This window comes from Rana temporaria, chromosome 1, assembly GCF_905171775.1.
Source record: "Rana temporaria chromosome 1, aRanTem1.1, whole genome shotgun sequence".
Lineage (NCBI taxonomy): Eukaryota > Metazoa > Chordata > Amphibia > Anura > Ranidae > Rana > Rana temporaria.
The window spans coordinates 539,852,815-539,874,933 of NC_053489.1; the positions used below are offsets into that span (position 1 = coordinate 539,852,815).

General features: G+C 44.4%; 1 protein-coding gene across 1 annotated transcript in view; it reads right to left on the reverse strand.

Moving 5' to 3' along the window:
• Positions 1 to 22,119, reverse strand: part of TMEM192 (transmembrane protein 192) — a 102,006-nt gene that overhangs the window by 45,939 nt on the left and 33,948 nt on the right. The window contains exons 3-4 of the mRNA XM_040332777.1: positions 17,389 to 17,647; positions 1,283 to 1,414 (exon numbers count right to left, since the gene is read on the reverse strand). Coding sequence (XP_040188711.1) covers positions 1,283 to 1,414; positions 17,389 to 17,647 — 391 coding nt within the window. The remainder of the gene's footprint in view (positions 1 to 1,282; positions 1,415 to 17,388; positions 17,648 to 22,119) is intronic.

Here is a 22,119-nt window from a genome sequence, read left to right on the forward strand (position 1 = left end):
AGCTTGCCTCTATGAGAACAGAAGGGAGGAAGCGGTAGAAAGATGGAGATACAGCATGTCATCTTAGGCACTAGCTTATATTACTGTAGATCAGGGGTGCCCAACCTTTTGAAGCGTGAGGGCCACTTAAGCGACTTGGTAACAGGTGAGCGGAGCGGGTGGATGGCAGGTCCGTGTCTGCTCTGTATATGCAGAGCGGACACAGCCCACTACTCCTTTTTTTTTTTTTTTTGCGGATTGAAGGAAGGACACAAGTCGGTTTACATCTGCCACTCCGTAGAGGTGAATGAAGGGTCTAATTGGGTCGGACTGACTGTGTGAAAGGGGCCCAAGGCTGCTTTCACACAGATGCTCTGAAGTCTATGGCTCAGTGCAGGTACCCACAGGTAAACTGCTCTGCACCTGCTTATCAGTTTGAAAGCAGCCCAGTAACCACTGCAGAACAGATATTCCCATATATACACTGTGATTTTAGTAATAAAACTGACCTTTAATTTGTTTTCTATTCTATTCCATCCCAGGAAAGGAGGTGGCGGGCCACATCAGAGAGCTCCGCGGGCCACATGTGGCCCCTGGGCCACTGGTTGGGCACCCCTGCTGTAGATGAATAACAGCAATCTGCCCTAGTCTGCATGAATAAGCTATGCAGGTGGGAAGAGGAGTCAAAACCAGGCACCTGTGGCATCAATTTATCAATTATCAGTTGCCAGCGTATTATAGAATTAGCTTTTGTGCTCTCAAGCAGGGCCACCAGTACACCTGCAAGGGGCCCGGATGGCATCTCCCCCTTTTATTTTTTCAATTTTTTTTTTGCAGTGGCAGCCCCCCCCCCCCCCCCCCCCTGCTTCTCGATTTGCGGCGGCCCTCCATTATCAAATTCACAGCGCCCCCCCGCTTCTCAACTTGCGCCACCCCCCCCGCTTCTCAACTTGCGACATTCCCCCCGCTTCTGAATTTGCGGCGGTAGCACCCCCCAGTTCTATGCTCCAGGGGGGCAATGCCTGAAGCTGTGTAAGGGGCCCCAAAATTCCTGATGGCAGCCCTGCTCTCAAGCAATGTTTTTCTACAATCCACCATGCCAACCAATCATATTCTAAAAAAGTTAAAAAAATAAAAAAAAGGGGGGGGGGGGAGTTCTCGGTACCCTGTTGGTAGATACCAACATATGAAATAATCATCTAAAACCAAATGGATGAAAAAATCCACTACATACATTGTGCATGGTTGTGTCGTGTAGCTATAAATAAGATGAGAAGCATTCCTAGGCCTCCCGTGTTCTCACCTGTATACATTAGCAGGAATATCACAGTCAGGATCAGCTCCAGGATCAGCACACTCCAGATAAGGTAGAGATAGAGGTTGTTGTCATTCAAGAAATCCTTGGAAGAGATAATCAGGAGGACAGCCGCATTGCCTAACAGAAAAGAACAAAGATAAACAGGAGAAGACTGTACAATTAATGCTTCTGGGGAAAATACTGTACATAGAGACAAACAGCAGAACAACTTATTTCAAAAAGAAATTGCATCTCCCAATTCACAGCTATGCAATGTGCCAGCATTACTATGCATTTTGACTTCCGGGGGTCCCAATTGAAAACATGTCTATTTAGCGAGTGTCTACTATGAATGTCACGTTAAAATACATTTTCGAAGAGACTTTCACATTTTACTTTCCCGGCATCCCAGATTTTCTTAGGCCCCATGTACACTGCTGCTGCTAAAAACGGACGTTCAGAGACAGTTGGACGCTTTTTTTCAACTGCCCCTGAACTTAATGTTATCTTATGTGTACATGTACACAGGGTTGTTTATAGTCGTTTCTATGCAGTTGCGTTTAGAGGCTTTCTTTGGAAAGCAAAAAAGCAAAAAGAAATTACAGTAAATCCTTGGTTTATGAGCATCATTTGTTCCAGAAACATGCTTGTAATCCAAAGCACTTGTATATCAAAGCATTTTTCTTTTTACAGGGCATAAGAGAGAAGAGAGGCACCTCTAAGTGTAGCAATACGACACATAAGAGTAAAGACACCCATAGAGGGTGCGAATCTTGGCAGGTTCAGCAGGAATAAGCCAAGATTCGACCCATTTATGGGCAGGCTCAATGTACCAAAGTTAAATGTCCGATCAACTTGGGTACAACCAGCCTGCCAGCTTCCCCCGCCAAGAGAGCATAATGGCCGTGGTTGCAGGAAAGAAATTTGAAAGGTAAGCCATACATTGTGTTCTGTTCTGCCAACAGAACACAATGATAACATGCAAAAAATCCTACAGAATGACTGTACTGAAATCGATTAATGAATAGACTTCAGTACAACCAGTCTGCCCATAGACTAATCAAATTTAGGCTGGTCCTGCTGAACCGGCTGAGATTCCACCAATGGCAGGATTAAAGGGTCACTAAAGGAAAACATTTTTTTAGCTAAATAGCTTCCTTTACCTTACTGCATTCCTGGTTTCATGTCCTCATTGTTCGTTTTTGCTTTGATGTTGCTGTAATTTCTCTCTGTTCTGGACACTTTCTGGTTGTCTGTTTCCTGATCACCACAGTACTGGGAGATTTCTCACTGTGGTGACTAATCAAGGAGGTGTGTCTAAAACCCCTCAGCACCAATCCAGTTTCGTTTTGCAAAACCTTCACTGCCCTCTCTAGCTCTGTACATCAGAGAACCAGGAAACAACAGCAAAAACGAAACTAAACTGTGGGTACATTATATGATTGGTTTTATCTATTTGTAATCATTTTTAAAAGGAATCAGTTAACTATTATGTCTCTATACCCTGTAAACAGTAATTTCAGCAAAAAAATATTTTTTCCTTTAGTGACCCTTTAGTAAGTCACAACAATAGACAATCACAGTCTGCTTAAACAAATAACACACAAAGAATTAAATGTTACCATGTTTTTATTGAACACACCATGTAAACATTCACAGTGCAGGTGGAAAAAGTATGTGAACCCCTAGACTAATGACATCTCCAAGAGCTAATTAGAGTGAGGTGTCAGCCAACTGGAGTCCAATCAATGAGATGGGAGGTGTTGGTTACAGCTGCCCTGCCCTATAAAAAACACACACCAGTTCTGGGTTTGCTTTTCACAAGAAGCATTGCCTGATGTGAATGATGCCTCGCACAAAAGAGCTCTCAGAAGACCTACGATTAAGAATTGTTTACTTGCATGAAGCTGGAAAGGGTTATAAAAGTATCTCCAAAAGCCTTGCTGTTCATCAGTCCACGGTAAGACAAATTGTCTATAAATGGAGAAAGTTCAGCACTGCTGCTACTCTCCCTATGAGTGGCTGTCCTGTAAGGGTGACTGCAAGAGCACAGCACAGACTGCTCAATAAGGTGAAGAAGAATCCTAGAGTGTCAGCTAAAGACTTACAAAAGTCTCTGGTATATGCCAACATCCCTGTTAGCTAATGTATGATACGTAAAACACTAAACAAGAATGGATTTCATGGGAGGATACCACAGAGGAAGCCACCACTGTCCAAGAAAAAAAACATTGCTGCACGTTTACAGTTTGCACAAGAGCACCTGGATGTTCCACAGCAGTACTGGCAAAATATTCTGTGGACAGATGAAACCAAAGTTGAGTTGTTTTGGAAGAAACACTCAACACTATTAGCTGGATTCAGTAAGAGTTAGGCCGGCGTATCAGTAGATACGCCGACCTAACTCGGAATTTGCGCTGTCCTAAGTTTAAGTGTATTCTCAAACAGAGATACACTTAAACCTATCTAAGATACGACGGCTTGCGCCGTCCTATCTTAGGGTGCAATATTTAGGCTGGCCGCTAGGTGGCGCTCCCATTGCGTTCGGCGTAGAATATGTAAATCACTAGATACGCCTATTCACGAACGTTTGTCGGCCCGTCGCACTAAAGATACGCCGTTTGCTTAAGAGATGGGCCGCCTAAAGATAAACTTGCCCCCTAGGTGGCGTAGCCAATGTTAAGTATGGCCGTGGTTCCCGCGTCGAAATTTGAAAATTTTACGTTGTTTGTGTAAGTCGTCCGTGAAAAGCCTGGACGTAATTTACGTCCACGTCGAAACCAATAATGCCTGTACTTAGCCGCAATGCACACTGGTATATGTACAGGGACGGCGCATGCGCCGCTCTTAAAAAACGTCAATCACGTCAGGTCACACTTCATATACATAAAACACGCCCCCCACATCCTCATTTGAACTAGGCACGCTTACGCCGGCCCCATTTACACTACACCGCCGTAACTTTGCAGGCAAGTACTTTGTGAATACAGTACTTGCCTTGCAAACTTACGGTGGCGTAGTGTAAATGCCATACGCTACGCCGCCGCAAGTATGCGCCCGCCATCCTGAATCCAGCTATATGTGTGGAAAAAAAGAGACACAGCACACCAACATCAAAACATCATCCCAACTGTGAAGTATGGTGGTGGAGGCATCATGGTTTGGGGCTGCTTTGCTGCATCAGGGCCTAAACGGATTGCCATCAAAGGAAAAATGAATTCCCAAGTTTATCAAGACATTTTGCAGAAGAACTTAAGGCCATCTGTCCACCAGCTGAAGCTCAACAGAAGATGGGTGTTGCAACAGGACAACAACTCAAAGCATAGACGTAAATCAACAACAGAATGGCTTAAACAGAAGAAAATATGCCTTCTGGAGAGTCCTGACCTCAATCCGATTGAGATGCTGTGGCATGACCTCAAGAAAACGATACACACCAGACATCCCAAGAATATTGCTGAACTGAAAAAGTTCTGTAAAGAGGAATGGTCAAGAATTACTCCTGACCGTTGTGCACGTCTGATCTGCAACTACAGGAAACGTTTGGTTGAAGTTATGCTGCCAAAAGGAGGTTCAACCAGTTATTAAATCCATGGGTGCACATACTTTTTCCACCTGCACTGTGAATGTTTACATGGTGTGTTCAATAAAAACATGGTAACATTTAATTCTTTGTGTGTTATTAGTTTAAGCAGACTGTGAGTGTCTATTGTTGTGACTTGGATGAAGATCAGATCACATTTTATGACCAATTTGTGCAGAAATCCATATCATTTATTGCAACTGTATGTATCGAAGTTCAGGCAGTCCCTATTTATTCGGCCAAATTTAATCCATGTATGGCCGGCTTAAAGGCAGTCATTCAATGCTTGAATTTTGCTAAATTCATGCTTGCATGTCTGTAATTGCCCTGTCGGCACCACTTGTTTAACAGACTTTTGCTAAAGGAGGTCTATTGGAAAATTGTTGGCCAAACAGTGCCTGTATCCAATCCAAGTCTTATTATCAGAGAGAGGACAGATTTTGCTGGAGGTGTGGCGGTGCGCTGGGATGGCGCAACAGTGCTGCTGGAAAGCCCCACGTACTTGATCCGGCAACTGGAATGTTTCCTGTAGGCAGGCATTCTTCCTGGACTGACCCCACTTGCCAGGGACTTTTCCCTGCAGTATTTGCTTTCCCTAACAAGCAGGGTCTCTGTCCCTGACCCACAACTTACTCCTGGCATGCCTGAACAATGCAGACACCTTGTTATGTAAAGTTCCCACACCAGGGTGGTTGCCAAAAGGTCACCGGAAGTTGCAGAGTTCAATCAGACCGCTGATACCTTTGAGACACTGATGTAGTCCATGATGGGACATTTTCCTTATTATACTCCACTCTATCTGTATAATGGCACAGTGCCACCTACTGGACAGAGGTAAATTGCACCTGCCTACATTTAGCCCGGGTTCACACTTAAATCAACACAGACAACACATGTGTTTCGCACCCGCACTGTGGTGCCGATCCCATGCAAGTTCAGCCATACAGTTGTATGGATGGATTCGCAGGAACATAGGGACTTTTTTCTCCACACTGCATGGGTGTTCTTACAAGTGCGATCTGATTCCTGTGTGAGTTCACAGTTTGCACTGTTATCTGTGAACCGATCTGGGGGTGTCAATAACATTGTATTGACACCCGCAGCGTTTCACAGAAGGCAGTGCGAACTGCTTGCGGGAGAGATGAGATGCGGGAACTGGCGCTGTAATCACGCTGGTTCCCACATTGCATATGTGTGACCCTACGCTAAGGCTGAGCAAAAGAAATCTATACATGTATGGCCAACTTAATCAGAAGAGAAGCAAGCTTGTGTGTATTGAGCCAAATGGGTAGCACTCAGAAGTAAGCCGTTTTAGATCTCTCCATAAAAGGAGGAGGACCTGTCACACACCATTCATATTACAAGGGATGTTTACATTCATTGTAATAGGAATAAAAGTGAGAAAAATTTCAAGACAAAGTGTAAAAAAAAAAATGAAAGTAAAATAAACAATATTTTTATTTTTTTAAAGCGCACCCGTCCCCGCATTTTTGCGCACAGAATCGAAGGCATACGCAAGTCTCACCCACATATGTAAACATCGTTCAAATCACACATGTGAGGCATTTCCGCAATGCGTTAGAGCAAGAGCAACAATTCTAGCCCAAGGCCTTCTCTGTAACTCTAAACTGGTAACCTATAAAAAAAGCATTGCCTATGGAGATTTTTAAGTACCAAAGTTTGGCGCCATTCCATGAGTGTGCGCAATTTTAAAGCGTGACATGCTAGGTATCTATTTACTCGGCATAACATCATATTACACATTAAACAAAAAAACTGGGCTAACTTTACCGTTTTTTTTTTAATTCATTAAAAAGTTTTTTGTTTTTTTTTGTTTCTTGAAAGCGTGTTTTAAAAATTTACAAAATTCCTGCGCAAATACCATGTGAAGTAAAACATTGCAATGACCTTCATTTTATTCCCTAGAGTCTCTGTTAAAAAAACACATATAGGCCCGGATTCACAAAGCACTTGCGTCGACGTATCTCCAGATACGCCGCGTAAGTGCAAATATGCGCCGTCTTATCTGTGCGCCGTACCCACAAACTAAGATACGCCTAAAAACATGCTAAATCCCGCCGACGTAACTTGCCTATGCCGGCGTAGGGTGGGCGCACATTTACGCTGGCCGCATGGTGGCGCTGCCATTGATTAGCCATTCAAATATGCAAATGAGGAAAATACAGCGATTCACGAACCTGCGCCCGCCCAACGCAGGCTACAAGAGGTGCGCGTAAGTTGTACGTCCGGCGTAAAGTTAAGCCCCATAAAGGAGGTGTAACTCAGCAGCAGACATGTAAAGGTCTGCATCAGGGAACAGAAGCCGGCGGTTTTTACGTAGTTTACGTTGGACGTGTGTCTGGATGGGCGTAGATTACGTTCATGGCGTAGGCAGTGATCCGGCGTATCTTAGGTAGTTGTTCCGACGTGGTTAGGAGAATGCGCACGGGGATGCGTCCACGACACGACGCATGCGCAGTTCGTTCAATGTACTTGTCTGGCTCTCAAACCATCATTTGCATGGGGTCACACCTCATTTGCATGGGTTTGCATGGCTCACACCCACTTCCACCTACGCCGATTTGCGCCTTCGAAACCCAGCGCAGTTTAGGCAGCATTGGCTTTGTGAATTCCATGCTTGCCTCTCTGCGCTGCGTCGGCGTAGCGTACACGAGATACGCTACAGCGGCATAAATGTGCGCCGCTGTCTGTGAATCCGGGCCATAGAATGTTTGGAGGTTCAAAATAACGGTCTAGCAAAAAAAATGATTTAATATGTCCTGGTGACATATCACTGGGATTGGAAGAGAGGCGATATCTCCCCAACAGGACCAAATGGAAGTAAAAACTGTCAAATTTGAATCATTCTTCAAACTGGGATTTTTTTTTAAATCTGCCTGGAAATATATCAGAATTCAATACATATGCAAGTTATGCAGAGAATGTAATTTTAGGTGTGTGTGTTGAGAATCGAGGAATACGTTATTACAAGGGTAGGCTCTGGTATGCCCACTACTGTGGTCCTCTGTACCAATAGACTGCTGTTGGCTAAGCAAAAGAAAGTGTTGGACAGCCCATGTGTGGTCAGTATTTGGATTCGACATTGGGATCCAGATGTCCCATACACTCTTTTTTCCTAATTAAACGGTTCCAACTGTGCGGAGGTAGCCTGCATCCTCCACATATTTGCATTGGCTGGCTTGTACGGAACATCACTTCTCTCTGCCATAATAACAAGGAATTGTTATGCTAATATATGGATCAGTAAAAAACAAAAGGAGACATTTTAGGACTGCAGATGAGATTGTTTTTCTAGGTTTTACATTTGTTAAGCTGAAAATGCAAGGAAAAAAATATACATGGAGAAGTGTTACGTTGGTACACACTGGACACTCTTATGGTAATCAGACCACTTAATTGAAAAAAGGACTTCTGTATACCGACAAGGATAGTGGACATCTGGAAACACAGAAGAGCCCAATTTTGGGGTTAGGGGGGTAGTGATTACATACAGTGGGTCTACGCTTACCAATATCTTGCAAAGGGTTTATATTTTTTGGTTCTTTAGGCTTACATTGTGCATGCGCATTGGAAAACGACATTATTGTTGCAAGGAAGGTTTCTATAACATAATGCAGCTTTCCAATGCGCATTCACAATGTAAGCCATGACTCTACAAGTGTAGCACTGTAGCATGTGAACACTTTCTGCCTCATGGCTAGGAAAAAGAAGATCATTTTCATCGGCTTATATTTTGCCTTCACTAGTTCCTCTCGCATTGTCCTACGTAATAATAAAACAAACGCAAAAGGCGCTGGCATATACAAAGAAAGCTGCTGGCAGAAACAGTCAGACACACTAAACAAAATTCTGCCGTACTAAAAATAATACAAACCACATTTTTGCTGCAGCTCCCCCCAGAGCCCCTCTTAATATCCTGCGCCCGACCCGTTCTAGCGATGGGCATGAGCACAGCGGCCTCAGCCGCTGTCTCGCTCATCATTGGACAGATTGATAGCAGCTGCTGTCAATCAAATCCAGTGACACAAGAACGGGCCCCCCAGTCTCACTGTGAATGGACGCACAGGTGCCCCCAGGGAAAGTGGCTCGCTGAGGGGGCACCCGATGGAAAGAAGGAACGTCGACAGGGCACCCCAGAAGAGGAGGATCAGGGCTGCTCTGCTTATTTTGGCGCAAGATACCATAAATACACTGCTCTGTGCAAAACCCTTGCACAGAGCAGCCAAATAAAAACATGTTTGTTATTTTTATGGGGGGAGGGGGGGGTCGAACCTTTACAACCCCTTTAATAAACTGAAAAACTTAAAGAGGAGTGTCGGAAAGCTTCTATATTCACCACGTGGGCCATCCCCAGTAGTTTGATGGACTCTTAACTGAATCTATGGACTCTATTATGGAGTCAGATAGGTGTAACACTACCCCAGAAGGAGCTGCTGGTTTAGATTTTGGGAAATGCACGTTACCTCTAAGGCCCCGTACACACGACCGAACATGTCTGCTGAAACTGGTCCGCGGACCAGCTTCAGCAGACATGTTCGGTCGTGTGTAGGCCCGAGCGGACAGGATTCCAGCGTACATTTGCCCGCCGGGCCTTTTTCCAGCGGGCAAATATTTCTGAACATGTTTTAAAACATGCCCGCTGGAATCCTGCCCGTCGGACATGTTCGGTCGTCTGTACAGACCTACCGTACATGTCCGAGCGGCCACCATCCCTCGCATGCGTCGAATGACTTTGACGCATGCGTGGAAGCATTGAACTGGCAGGGCCGCGCACATCGTCGCGGCGACGGCGCGGCCGCGTATCGAGTACACGCGGATTTCTGTATGATAGTGTGTACAGCCATCATACAGAAATCCCCGGGCAGACATGTACGCTGAAAACGGTCCGGCGGACCGTTTTTCATCGTACATGTTTGCCCGTCTGTACAAGGCCTTAGTTCGTTGTCCAGGGGAGGATGTCTGTAGTAATTGGAATATCCACACAAGATGTAAAACCTTCAACTGTAGGCTTTATTTTCACTGCGTAAAACTTGCGAGAGAAGTAGAGAGTATAGAGAGAAGGGGGAAGGTTCAGGTACGCGGTACAGAATGCACAACAGCATTCAAGGCTACAATATTCACCACTTTTTTTCGTTTTTTTTTATTCTGCACTGACTGTCTTTGAACTTGCCCCAGCCCGTGTTCAAATCCAATCTGGGGACAAAACCGGGGACAGACTTGGTTCGGGGACAGTGTCCTCAATCCAGGGACTGTCCCCGGAAACCGGGGATGTCTGGTCACCCTAAATTTACAAGCTTGAGCTAAGGGAAGTTGGAGGAGAGCACTAACTGCTGGGGGAGATGGGATTAGGTAAGTGAAATGGTTGTTTCGGGGCTCCTAGAATTAAACAAGCATTTAACCCTTGCAGAAAGGGGGCAACACACCTGCAAAGGAGCATGTTTCCTTTCCTAGGAGCTAGGCTTTAAAAAATAAAATCAAAAAAGAGAAACAAAAAAAAAGTTATACAAATACAAGGAGAGAAGTGAAATCCCAATGTTTGGACTTGCCTGAAAACAAAAAGGTGAAACCCTGGAGGTATCACCATCTCCTACTAGGAAGATTGCACCAGTTTGGATTCTGGGACCTCACTGACAGATAAGAAGAGTAATATAACAAAACTTCTCATTCAAAAGTAGTAGATACATGGGTAACATTCCAGGGCATCAGACATGCAACTGTAAAGAAAAACATTCCTGGCAATGAAAGCACCCACATACGCTCAGAGTCATAATAAGAAAGCAGGATCAATTACAGGCCGGCTCTGGATTTCCTCCACAGCCTCATTTTCTGCATGACACTCTTTCCACACAGAAATCTAGGTAATAAAACAAAAAGACGGAGCCACTAAATTAGCAAGAAGGAAAATTTTCCAGAACCTGATTCTGAAAGATTGCACCGCTCATTGTAAGTGAAATTTACACTTTTTTTTATTTTCCTGTAGAAGCAATTCATCATTCATAAGAAAAAATAAATAAATTATTGCAACTGCAGAGGAAAAGTAAGGCGTGGATATTACGGCATTCTAAAATCACCGTACTCTTTGAACAAGATGCAGTCACCCATCCAGAACAAAACTTTTCCCTGTTCATTATACTGTTTTTTTTTATGTTAAATTGGACATTAGATTTAGTCTGTGTCCTGGATTCATCTACGCTGCTTGATATAAAGTGCACCTGCCACAAGGAAACTTTGTAGCACGCTATTACGGGCTTTTCTTTTTGAGGATCTAGTTTTCTGCAATGTTTATTTAGATACATTTTTAATAGAGAAGTGCGATGTAAATCTTATTAGTAACCCTAAAATTTTTACCTTGGATTGTATTTATAATTTTTCATTGTATATCGTCAGCTCCAAGAAGACTGGGGCTGGGTGAAGATGGATGCGTCCTCCCACGCGGACAACGCTGGCTTCTTTTGCAGGTAATGCAATGCGATGCATACTAGCACATTATGCCTTTTTCTTCCTCTTTAATGCTCCTAAACCAGGGGTGTCCAAACTTTTTTCAAAGAGGGCCAGATTTGATGAAGTGAACATGCGTGAGGGCCGAATATTTTGCCTGACATTCTTTGAACCATTAAAATTCGGTCCAAGTGTGTTCGTCCAAGCACTAATACAATGCCCAACAAGAATTCTCTTGCCTTTGTGGCTGTGTGTGGTGAAGAGATGAGCTTGAGGCGTGCTATTTGGATATACTGTATATATTTCTTTTGTGGCCCCAAGGAATCCCAGAGCGCTGCTTAGGACTAAGGATGAGCTTGGGCGTGTTATTTGGATATGCCGTATTTATCGGCGTATAACACGCATGGGCTTACCATTGCCATGAATGCAGTCTTACCATTGCAACCAATGCAGCCTCACATGTGCCATTAATGCAGCATTACCATTGACATCAGTGCAGCCTGATCGATTCCAATCTGCAGCCTCGGAGGGCAGAGGGAGGGGGCGGGACGAGTTGCCGACAGATTACAAACAGGAGAATCTCTTGTTTACTCTGTTGCCTCTTCAAAACAAAGTCCCACCTCCTATGATAGACAGAACAGTTGTCCAATGGCATCCCAGGAGACGGGACTTCCAATACAGACGCTGCCGAGTAAACAGGAGATTCTCTTCGTGTAATCTGATGGCGCTCGTCCTGCCCCCTCCAAGCCAGAGCCCATAAATACAGTATATATCTTTTGTCGCCCTGGGGGCCACAAACAATATATATATCCAAATCCCCAGGGGGGCCATATTAAATCAATAGGGGGCCGCATTTGGCCCGCGGGCCGGACTTTGGACATGCCTGTCCTAAACCACTTGAGTTCTGGAAGATTGTGCTACGTTAACTGGTAATTGTGCAGTAATACAACACTGTACCCAAATGAAATTTATATATTTTTTTCACACAAAACTTTGCTTTTTGGTGTTATTTGATCACCACGGGTTTTTTTTATTTTTTGCCAAATAAAAAATAAATAAAAAAAAAAGAAGACGGAAAAAAAATAAAAAAAATAATGTCTGTTTACTTTCAGCTATACAGTAGAACATAAAAAAATTATATAAAAAATTATATAAATAATTATATATATATATATATATATATATATATATATATATATATATATATATATATATATATATATATATATATATATATATATATATATATATATATATATATATATATATATTATATATATATATATCTTCATAAAATTTGAGCCAAAATTAATTCATCTACGGGTCTTTGATTAATAAAAATCCCAATATTTTTTGGCCGATTGGTTTCCATGAAAGTTACAGAGCCTGCAAACTATGGTATATAGTCTGATTTTTGATTGACAGCCTTCCGACCGTCGCATACAGCGCGTCACGAGTTGCCGAAAGAAGCCGAACGTCGGTGCGGCTCTATACGGCGCCTGCGCACCGATGTTCGGCAACTCGTGACGCGCTGTATGCGACGGTCGGAAGGCTGTCAATCAAATAGGAACGCCCAGTCCCGCAGTCCATACCCGGAAGCGGCAGAGAACATCTCTCTCCAAAACGGTAAGTACTGCATTGATTTAAAAAAAAAAAAAAAAAAACACCCGATTGTGCTTTCCGTAATTAGCCTCAATCTAATGTTAAAAATTTGTTTTTCGGGTGAACCCCCGCTTTAATGTAGGCTAAAGTTTTATAGCAAAAAAAACTTGCCACCCCACACACATTTTCAAGTCCTGCACCATAAAGGCTCACTTCTCAGTGCTGCTGGGAAGTGTACAATAATGGCTACTAGCTGCCATAGGCAAACAAATGATTTTCTGACCTTGCTTACCTTAAGTACCTTTTACATTTTAAATAGGGTAGATACATTTGCACCAAATATAGATGTGTACAATGTTATTTTTGGAGAGACGTGAAGAAATAAAACAAATGTGTAACTAGAAATCATATGGGGCACCTGACGTGCACAAAGGCACCTGTTCAGTATTAAAAAATATGTTTTGGCATTAGTTGGGGTCTAAACCCTCCCCTACAGCACACCATTAGCAAGCCAGCGATTCCTGCCAGGGATGCCAGACCTTGTGGATTCTCTAAAGCAGGGGTGGGCAATTATTTTTTCGATGGGGCCACACGAGAAACTAAAAATATTTTGGAGGGCCGGGCCAAAAGGCTAAACTCAATACTGCATAAAATCAATTGTATTTCTTTATAAAAAGCAGTAAATATCATTGTTGGACAACTGGTACAAGTACTTGTTATAGACATGGCACAGGAGGGGGACAGAGGCTGGGGACATGGCACAGGAGGGGGACAGAGGCTGGGGACATGGCACAGGAGGGGGACAGAGGCTGGGGACATGACACAGGAGGGGGACAGAGGCTGGGGACATGACACAGGAGGGGGACAGAGGCTGGGGACATGACACAGGAGGGGACAGAGGCTGGGGACATGACACAGGAGGGGGACAGAGGCTGGGGACATGACACAGGAGGGGGACAGAGGCTGGGGACATGACACAGGAGGGGGACAGAGGCTGGGGACATGGCACAGAGGCTGCAAATAAATTATCATATCACTTCTTCACATCATCAGTATGCTGTGTCTTCCTCCTGTGCCCCTTTCACCTCTCCATAGATCTGACCTGTGGAGAGGTGAAAGGGGCACAGGAGGAGGACACAGCATACTGATGATGTCTAGGTAGGATAGCACTTCACACTCTGCTGCTGGACTGAGGAGGACTCACCAGACAAGGCCAGGGCAGTGGCACTGAGGGCATGCAGCAGGCGTCGCGAGGAGTCCTACTCCAACGAAGAGAGGAGACCAGGGTCCACTCCAGGTCCGGGCACCAGCATGGCGGCTGGCCGACTGCTACAGTCAGTCAGTCGGGCGGGCAGAGCAGGCAGGCAGGCGCACTGGTCGGTCTCCGTCTGCCTTCACTCAGTCCACTCCGTCACAGTGGGGGTGCGTCTGCATTGTGTCCACTACATCTGCTGCTGTGTGCTATCCCGCCGGTGCCGCTCTCCACAGAGTCCACACATTCTACGATGTTCCTCAGTTTCCCCGCGCTGCTCTTTTGAATAGGCTGGCAGCAGTGTTGTTAGCGCGAAAATGCGCTTTGATAATTGGCTGCGCGGCGGGTGGTGGTGGGCTGGACGGTCAGAGAGGGCGAGGCTATGCATAATGTAGGAGGACTAGACGCTGCCTGCGCTGCGGCTCACATTCGGATCTTTTTACGGGCACATTTCCCTTATTACGGACTTTTACGAACAGGGAAAAAGTGCCTTTTATTTACGTACTGTCCGTAATTCTACGGACGGTTGGCAACACTGCCCGGGGGCCGGATTAAAAGGTCCGCCGGGCCGTATACGGCCCGCGGGCCGTAGTTTGCCCAGGTCTGCTCTAAAGAAACACAATGCTCTCCAAAAAGGAGATAGAAATCTCTGGGTGTCACCAAAGCAGGAAGTGAAGGGGAACTTGCAATAGGGACACAGAAAGCACTAAAAATCTAACAAAGGACCTAACCCTTCTGCACTCTATCCAAAAAGAAGAAGTTTCATATTATTACACTACCAACTGCCACTGACACGAGTCAGTTTTATATCTTGAAAAAACACTATGAGCTGAGATATTCAACCTATGGACTGCAGTATTCCCTCACTGCCATTGCATTGCTGAAGTTTCAGAAAATCTTCCAGGGTTCTAGTGATAAAAGCTTTGTTACCCAGGACCTGCAAAAATGCGGCCACTCCTCTTATGGCTGATAGTACATAAGATTTTACTATTCGGATCAATAACTTTAAATTATAAACTTTGTTTTTTTTCTTACTCCTTTTACATGCCATCAGAGCTCTGTAAGGATATGAATATATATATAAATGATTGCATTATACCCCAAACAGTCTGCATTAATATGAATACAATGCATTATTTCAATAAGAACTACCAACAACCTGGTAAGAAAACCTCATCAACATGGGATGGCAAGACATGAACTGCTCACACTGTGTACCTGCAGTGCCCCCTTGTGGTAATGTTTGAATGTTATCACCGCAAAACACCAAATCTTATTCCATCTCTACTGTTACACATTTTACTTGTATAGAAAAAAAAGGATCACAAGCAAAAAAGGTCTAAACATTGAAATAATTTTATAAAAAATAAAAATGTGACAAAAACGAATATGCAAAGGCTTTAAGTAGCACTAAATGCTCTACGTTTTTAAAATAAATGCATTCCAACAAAATAAACACAATCTTCAGTGCTTTTTCTGTGTGTTTTATGTGTGCAGCAACACTACAGTCTTTACTGGTCGCTGGATCCCGGTCTCGCAACCTCACTTTCCTGAACTTTGGAGGTAGGTGCAAGTTACCTTTATTTTTACTCCTACCTCAATTTTAGAGCCAGAAAGAAGAGAACAGCAGTGAAGGGTATTTCTACTCTCCCCTTCTGGAGAGGTTCTCTATCTAGCAGGCCTCAGAGTAGAATATGGAGATAAAAAAAGAACCTGGAAGCCGAACAGGAATAACTGAACTATGCGAGTACTTACACCCCTCCTACCACATGTTTGGCCGGCACTAAAGTTCCATTATTTGAGAATAACTTTACCAGTAATATAGACTGTTCTGCTTCATTGAAACAAGTACTGTATTTATTGGCGGAGAACACTCACTTTTTTACCCTGAAAATAGAGGGTAAACTGTGCCTGCGTGTTATACGCAAGGGGGCTATGGAAAGTTTTTTTCATGAAACTTCCCTCTTAAAGTTAGGGTGCGTGTTATACGCCGATAAATACGGTAAATGAGTTTATTGCAACAAAGAGCCTTTGTGTGATGACCTAACAGAGCTGGGGTCTCCAAACTTTTAAAACAAAGGAAGGTTCATAAAGACATGGATGAGAGAGTTTGGGGTGGAGAAACTTGACTGGCATGCACAGAGTCCTGACCTCAACCCCATGAATTACAGGAGCAGACTGCGAGCCAGGCATTCTCGTCCACATAAGTGCCTGACCCCACAAATGCGCTTCTGGAAGAATAGTCAAACATTCCCATAGACACACTCTTAAACCTTGTAGACAGCCTTCCCAGCTTTTCCCACAGTTGGAGCAGTTGAAGCAGCAAAGGGAGGGTCAACTCAATATTGAACTCTACAGACTAAGACTGGGATGCCATTAAAGTTCATGTGCGTGCATGGGGGTCCGCTCCATAGGGCAAAGGGGGGCAATTGACCCCCCTGGAAAATCGAGAAGGTGTTGAAGAGTCTCGCGGCTGGGGGCTGTCTGAGCAGTCCCGGGCCGGATGTCACACAGACACAGCGAGCAGAGTGAAGCCGCCACCCCCTCCAGTGTTTATGTGTACACAGGTGGAGGGAACCTGCTGTGCCCATGCCGTGCTGATGGCTGATCTGAGGTACTGAATGGGATGAGGGGGGGTCCATCTGTGCTGAGGGGGGGGGTTTGTGCTGAATGGGGGGGTTTGTGCAGAATGGGGGGGTCTGTGCTGAGGGGGGGTCCATCTGTGCTGAAGGGGGGTCTGTACATTCTCTAGGCTATATTTATATGGGCATGGAGTGAAGCTGAATTATCTCAAGAGCAATTTCACACTGCCAGCTGGCCGCGTTATCGGTAAAGCGCCGCTTTACCATTGTTTTAGCTGCGCTATTTGGCCGCTAGTAGGGTGCTTTTAACCCCTGCTAGCGTTTGAAGAAAGGGTTAAATGCGACTGTATCGCCACTGCGGAAGCGCCCCCCCCTGAAAAAATTTCAGCGGACGCCCATGTATGCATGTAAAGGCATATGCCCCAATACTTTTGGTAATATAGTGTATGTGAATCAGCTCCATAGAGAAGGCTGTCGGTTCACATGTCATGCGAATCAGATGCGGGTTCAAAAACGCATATATGTGAACGGAACGCTAAGACCTAAGTCAACCTTGCACGCCCTGCTACCTACTATTTCTTTTTGGCATTCTAATTGAAACATCTGCTGTAATAAAGATATTTTGGTACAATACCTGTAGAGTTTATCGTTAGTGGAATTATCGTTAGAGTGTTTGTGGATCGGTATAGTTCAAGATATCCCCGGCCCTTCGCTTTCATGTGATGGTACTGGAGAAATCGCTCAAAGACCAGGTGCAGCAACCATAGTGTGACTTTACAGATGATGACAATTGTATTCAGTTCAAAGGGTTTTGTGTATTGCATGCATTTATCATCTTCACCGTGAAGCAAGCAAAAATAACCAGAGACAAGAGTCAAAGTTACGAAGGCAACCTGTGGGAAGCAGAAGAAATCAGGATGTTAAATAACAAACATAATATTTCTCTCCTAAAACAGACATCCAGAACAAGCTGCCTGAAAGTTGAAGTACAAGGTGCAGAAACTTTTATTGGTTAAATTTTTCCCAATTTTGAACAGCTCAGCTGAAGGATGCGGAGAGTGTACACATTGCGCTAATCATCTCTTTGAATTCAGTCACATGTGTATGAACGTTAGAGGCTCACATCACCTATACCAGTAAAAGGACTTTTTATAGCAGAGAGAATATCTACATGTCCCTGGACACCACAGTATTACTCCACACCACGCCCCATTCATAAAATGCAGGCAACAAGCATTTAACCACTTCCATACAGGGCACTTATACACCTTCCCGCCCAGACCAATTTTTAGCTTTCAGCGCTGTTGCATTTTGAATGACAATTGCGCGGTCATGCTACACTGTACCCAAACTAAATTTTTATCATTTTGTACCCACAAATAGAGATTTCTTTTGGTGGTATTTGATCACCTCTGGGATATTTATTTTCTGCAACAAAAAATAAAAAAATTACCGAAAATTTAGAAAAAAAAATGTTTTTTTTGTTTCCGTTATAAAACATTGTAAATAAGTAAATTTTCTCCTTCACTGATGGGCACTGATGGTACTGCACTGACGGGCACTGATAAGGCGGCACTGATGGGCACCGATGAGGTGGCACTAATGTGGTGGCATTGATGGGCACTAATATGCGGCACTGATGAGCAGCACGGATAGGCGGCATGGATGGGCTTGGATAGGCGGCACGGATGGGCACGGATAGGCGGCACGGATAGGCAGCACGGACGGGCACGGATAGGCGGCACGGACGGGCATGGATAGGCGGCACGGACGGGCATGGATAGGCGGCATGGATGGGCACGGATAGGCGGCACGGATGGGCACTGATAGGCGGCACGGATGGGCATAGATGGGCAGTATTGTATGTATTGTACTAATGGATGCCAATCAGTGCCAAACAATGCCTGCCAATCAGTGATGCCCATTGTGGGCACTGATTGGCATCCATTGCGGCACTGATTGGCATCCATTTTTTGTGTCCTCCTCATCCCTGGTGGTCTAGGGTGGCATCCTTTTTATTTATTTATTTTTTTATCCCTGGTGGTCTATATGGCCATCCCTGGTGGTCCAGTGGGCATCCCTAGTGGTGAACAACCTTCATACTCAGCAAGATGTAATAGGAGCGTAGCATGAGGGTCCCGAGGTTGGTGGAAAACACAGCAGCTACCAAAAATATGTAGTATCCCTTATTTTTACCATCTCCCGAAGGTACATAAGTCAAGAAAAACAAAGCAGCCTTCACATCTAAGAATTGGTAAAATGTTAAATAATAAAATGTTAGCTTTTGGGTTTAAATAATGTTTTAAAGCTGAACTGAACCTAAAAAAAATGTATTTCCACTTTTGCAGTCCAATTGGAGAAAATCCCAGAGCCAGGGGAATTGGTTCCTGATCATAAAATCACAAAACCCTAAATGTGAGATCCAAAGTAAACAGCCCCTCTCCAGACAGAACCCTCTATCTACTATATGGAAAGTTTGCTGTCTGCCCCATAACAGTTTTACTACTTTGCTACTCATGGCTAGTGTTTGGTTGAAGCCATTTATTATCAATCAACTGTGTTTACTCTTTTTAAAATCATAATCACAACAGAAACTTCCCAAATGACCCTGATCAAAAGTTTACACACCCTGGTGATTTTTGGCCTGATAACATGCACGCAAGTTGACACAAAGGGGTTTGAATGGCTATTAAAAAGGTAACCATCCTCACCTGTGATCTGTTTGCTTGCAATTAGTGTGCGTGTATAAAAGGTAAATGAGTTTCTGGACTCCTGACATACCCCTGCATCTTTCATCCAGTGCTGCACTGACGTTTCTGGATTCTGAGTCATGGAGAAAGCAAAAGAAGTGTCAAAGGATCTGCGGGAAAAGGTAGTTGAACTGTATAAAATAGGAAAGTGATATAAAAAAATATCCAAGAAATTGAGAATGCCAATCAGCAGTGTTCAAACTAATCAAGAAGTGCAAAATTAGGGGTTTGGTTGAAACAAACCATGGTCAGGTAGACCAACTAAAATTTCAGCCACAACTGCCAGGAAAATTGTTGGGGATGCAAAGAAAAACCCACAAATAACTTCAGGTGAAATACAGGACTCTCTGAAAGTGTGTGGTGTGGCTGTTTCAAGATGCACAATAAGGAGGCAGAAGAAAGTCATTACTACGCAAATACCACAAAGTACAATATGCCAAACAGCACAGAGACAAGACTCAAACCTTCTGGCACAAAATCATTTGGAGTGATGAGACCAAAATTGAGTTTTTTGGTCACAACCATAAACGCTACATTTAGAGAGGAGTCAACAAGGCTTATGATGAAAGGTACATCATTCCTACTGTGAAACACGGAGGTGGATCGCTGATGTTTTGGGGATGTGTGAGCTACAAAAGGTACAGGATGATTTCAGTATGTTATCAAAAAAATACTGGGGGAACATTTGCATTCATCAGCCAGGAAGCTGCACATGGGACATACTTGGAAATTCCAACATGACAATTATCCAAAGCACAAGGCCAAGTCGAACTGTCATTGGCTACAGCAGAATAAAGTGAAAGTTCTGGAGTGGCCATCTCAGTCTCCTGACCCCAATATCATTGAGTCCCTCTGGGGAGATCTCAAATGTGCAGTTCATGCAAGACGGCTCAAGAATTTACAGGAACTGGAGGCTCTTTGCCAAGAGGAATGGGCAGCTTTACCATCTGAGAAGATAAGGAGCCTCATCCACAAATACCACCAAAGACTTCAAGCTGTCATTAATGTTAAAGGGGGCAATACACAGTATTCCGAACTGGGGTATGTAAACTTTTGATCAGGGTCACTTGGGTAGTTTCTGTTATGATTGTGATTTAAAAAGAGTAAAGAACACAGTTGATTGATAATAAATGGCTTCAGCCAAACACAAACCATGAGTGAAAAAGTTTGTGTTATCATTCATATTCTCAGGAAAATGGGCAAGAAATCCAATTCTGCCAGGGTATGTAAACTTTTGAGCACAAATTATATATTTTTTTATTTTTATTTTTTTATTATACACACACACACGCTCTTCTGGGTAAGGGGCATGCATGTGTGATGCCGGCGCCATGCTCCCACTGCGATTATACACAGCGCGAGCCGATCAGGGATTTATTTTTTATCAAAAATATGTAGCAGAATACATATTTGACACAAATTTTATTAGACATGTTTTATAGTAAGAAAAAAAAAAAGGGTTTTATTTATTTTTTTAAAAATGTACGTCTTTTCGTTTATAGCGCAAATAAATAAAAAATGCACAGAGCTGATCAAATACCACCAAAAATAAAGCTTTATTTGTGGGGAAAAACAAAAAAGACAGTGCTGTATTACAAAAAAATGGCCTGGTCATAAAGGGGGGTTGTGTTTATTAAAAGTCAGCAGGTACAAAAAGTGTAGCTGCTGACCAGGTGCGGACTGACCCATCAGCCCGCGAGGCCCAGGGCCATTAGGGGGCCCCACGAGAGGCTTTGCAACACATGCAGTCTAGCATGGAAAGCAGCGGTAATGAGCTCTCACAGCGTGCTGCTCCCCGCTGGTCACTCCTTCCCTCTCATCCACCCCAGTTGCTTGTACATGACATCACCTGGGGAGGATGAGAAGATAGGAGGTGCCAACGGAGAGCAGCATGCTCTTATTACAGACATCGGGTAAGGCTATGCACTTTTTTTTATTACACAGGAGTCTAGAGACAGGCAGCCAGTACAGATGTAGGGGCCCTCGCCCCAACAGGACCGCAGGAGGTCAAATGAGACTCTCCTGGTAGCTCTGTCCTGATTAATTTGTGGTGAATTCCATAGCAAGTTCCAGTAACTGGCTGGTCTGAAGGGGGAGCGCTAGCGTGGGTACCCAGGACACCTTCCCTGCATCTCTTGCCTGGGCTTCCATAATCCACAATCGCCATGCACAGCACACAGAGGCATGATGGGGGGGGGGGGGCGGAGAGGATTTGTGCTGGGGGGGTATTTCAAGCCCTCACCCAAAGCACTGCCCAACACAAATCCTCTTAAACCCCCACCCCCAAATAAAAGATGCCATCTGCCACAAAGGACCTGTGTCCCCCCCCCCCCCCCCCCCACGGTGCCCCACAGCATCCCTCTCTGTTGTCCCCCTTCCCCCGCATTCAACACTAGCATGCTGCAACTGCATGCATTGCACACAGTTGCAAGGTGTGTTGCAAGGTGTGGCCAATGGGTGAATTTGGTGCGATGGCCAGTGGGCAGGCCCTGGGGAATGTTGGTGTAAGGGGCCCCAAAATATCTGCTGGCTGCCCTGAGACACACAGTGCTGAGTCTAAAGAATCCCAGTGCTGGGACACTGCAGCAGCATTGTACGCTGCTGTGTGCCCTGTG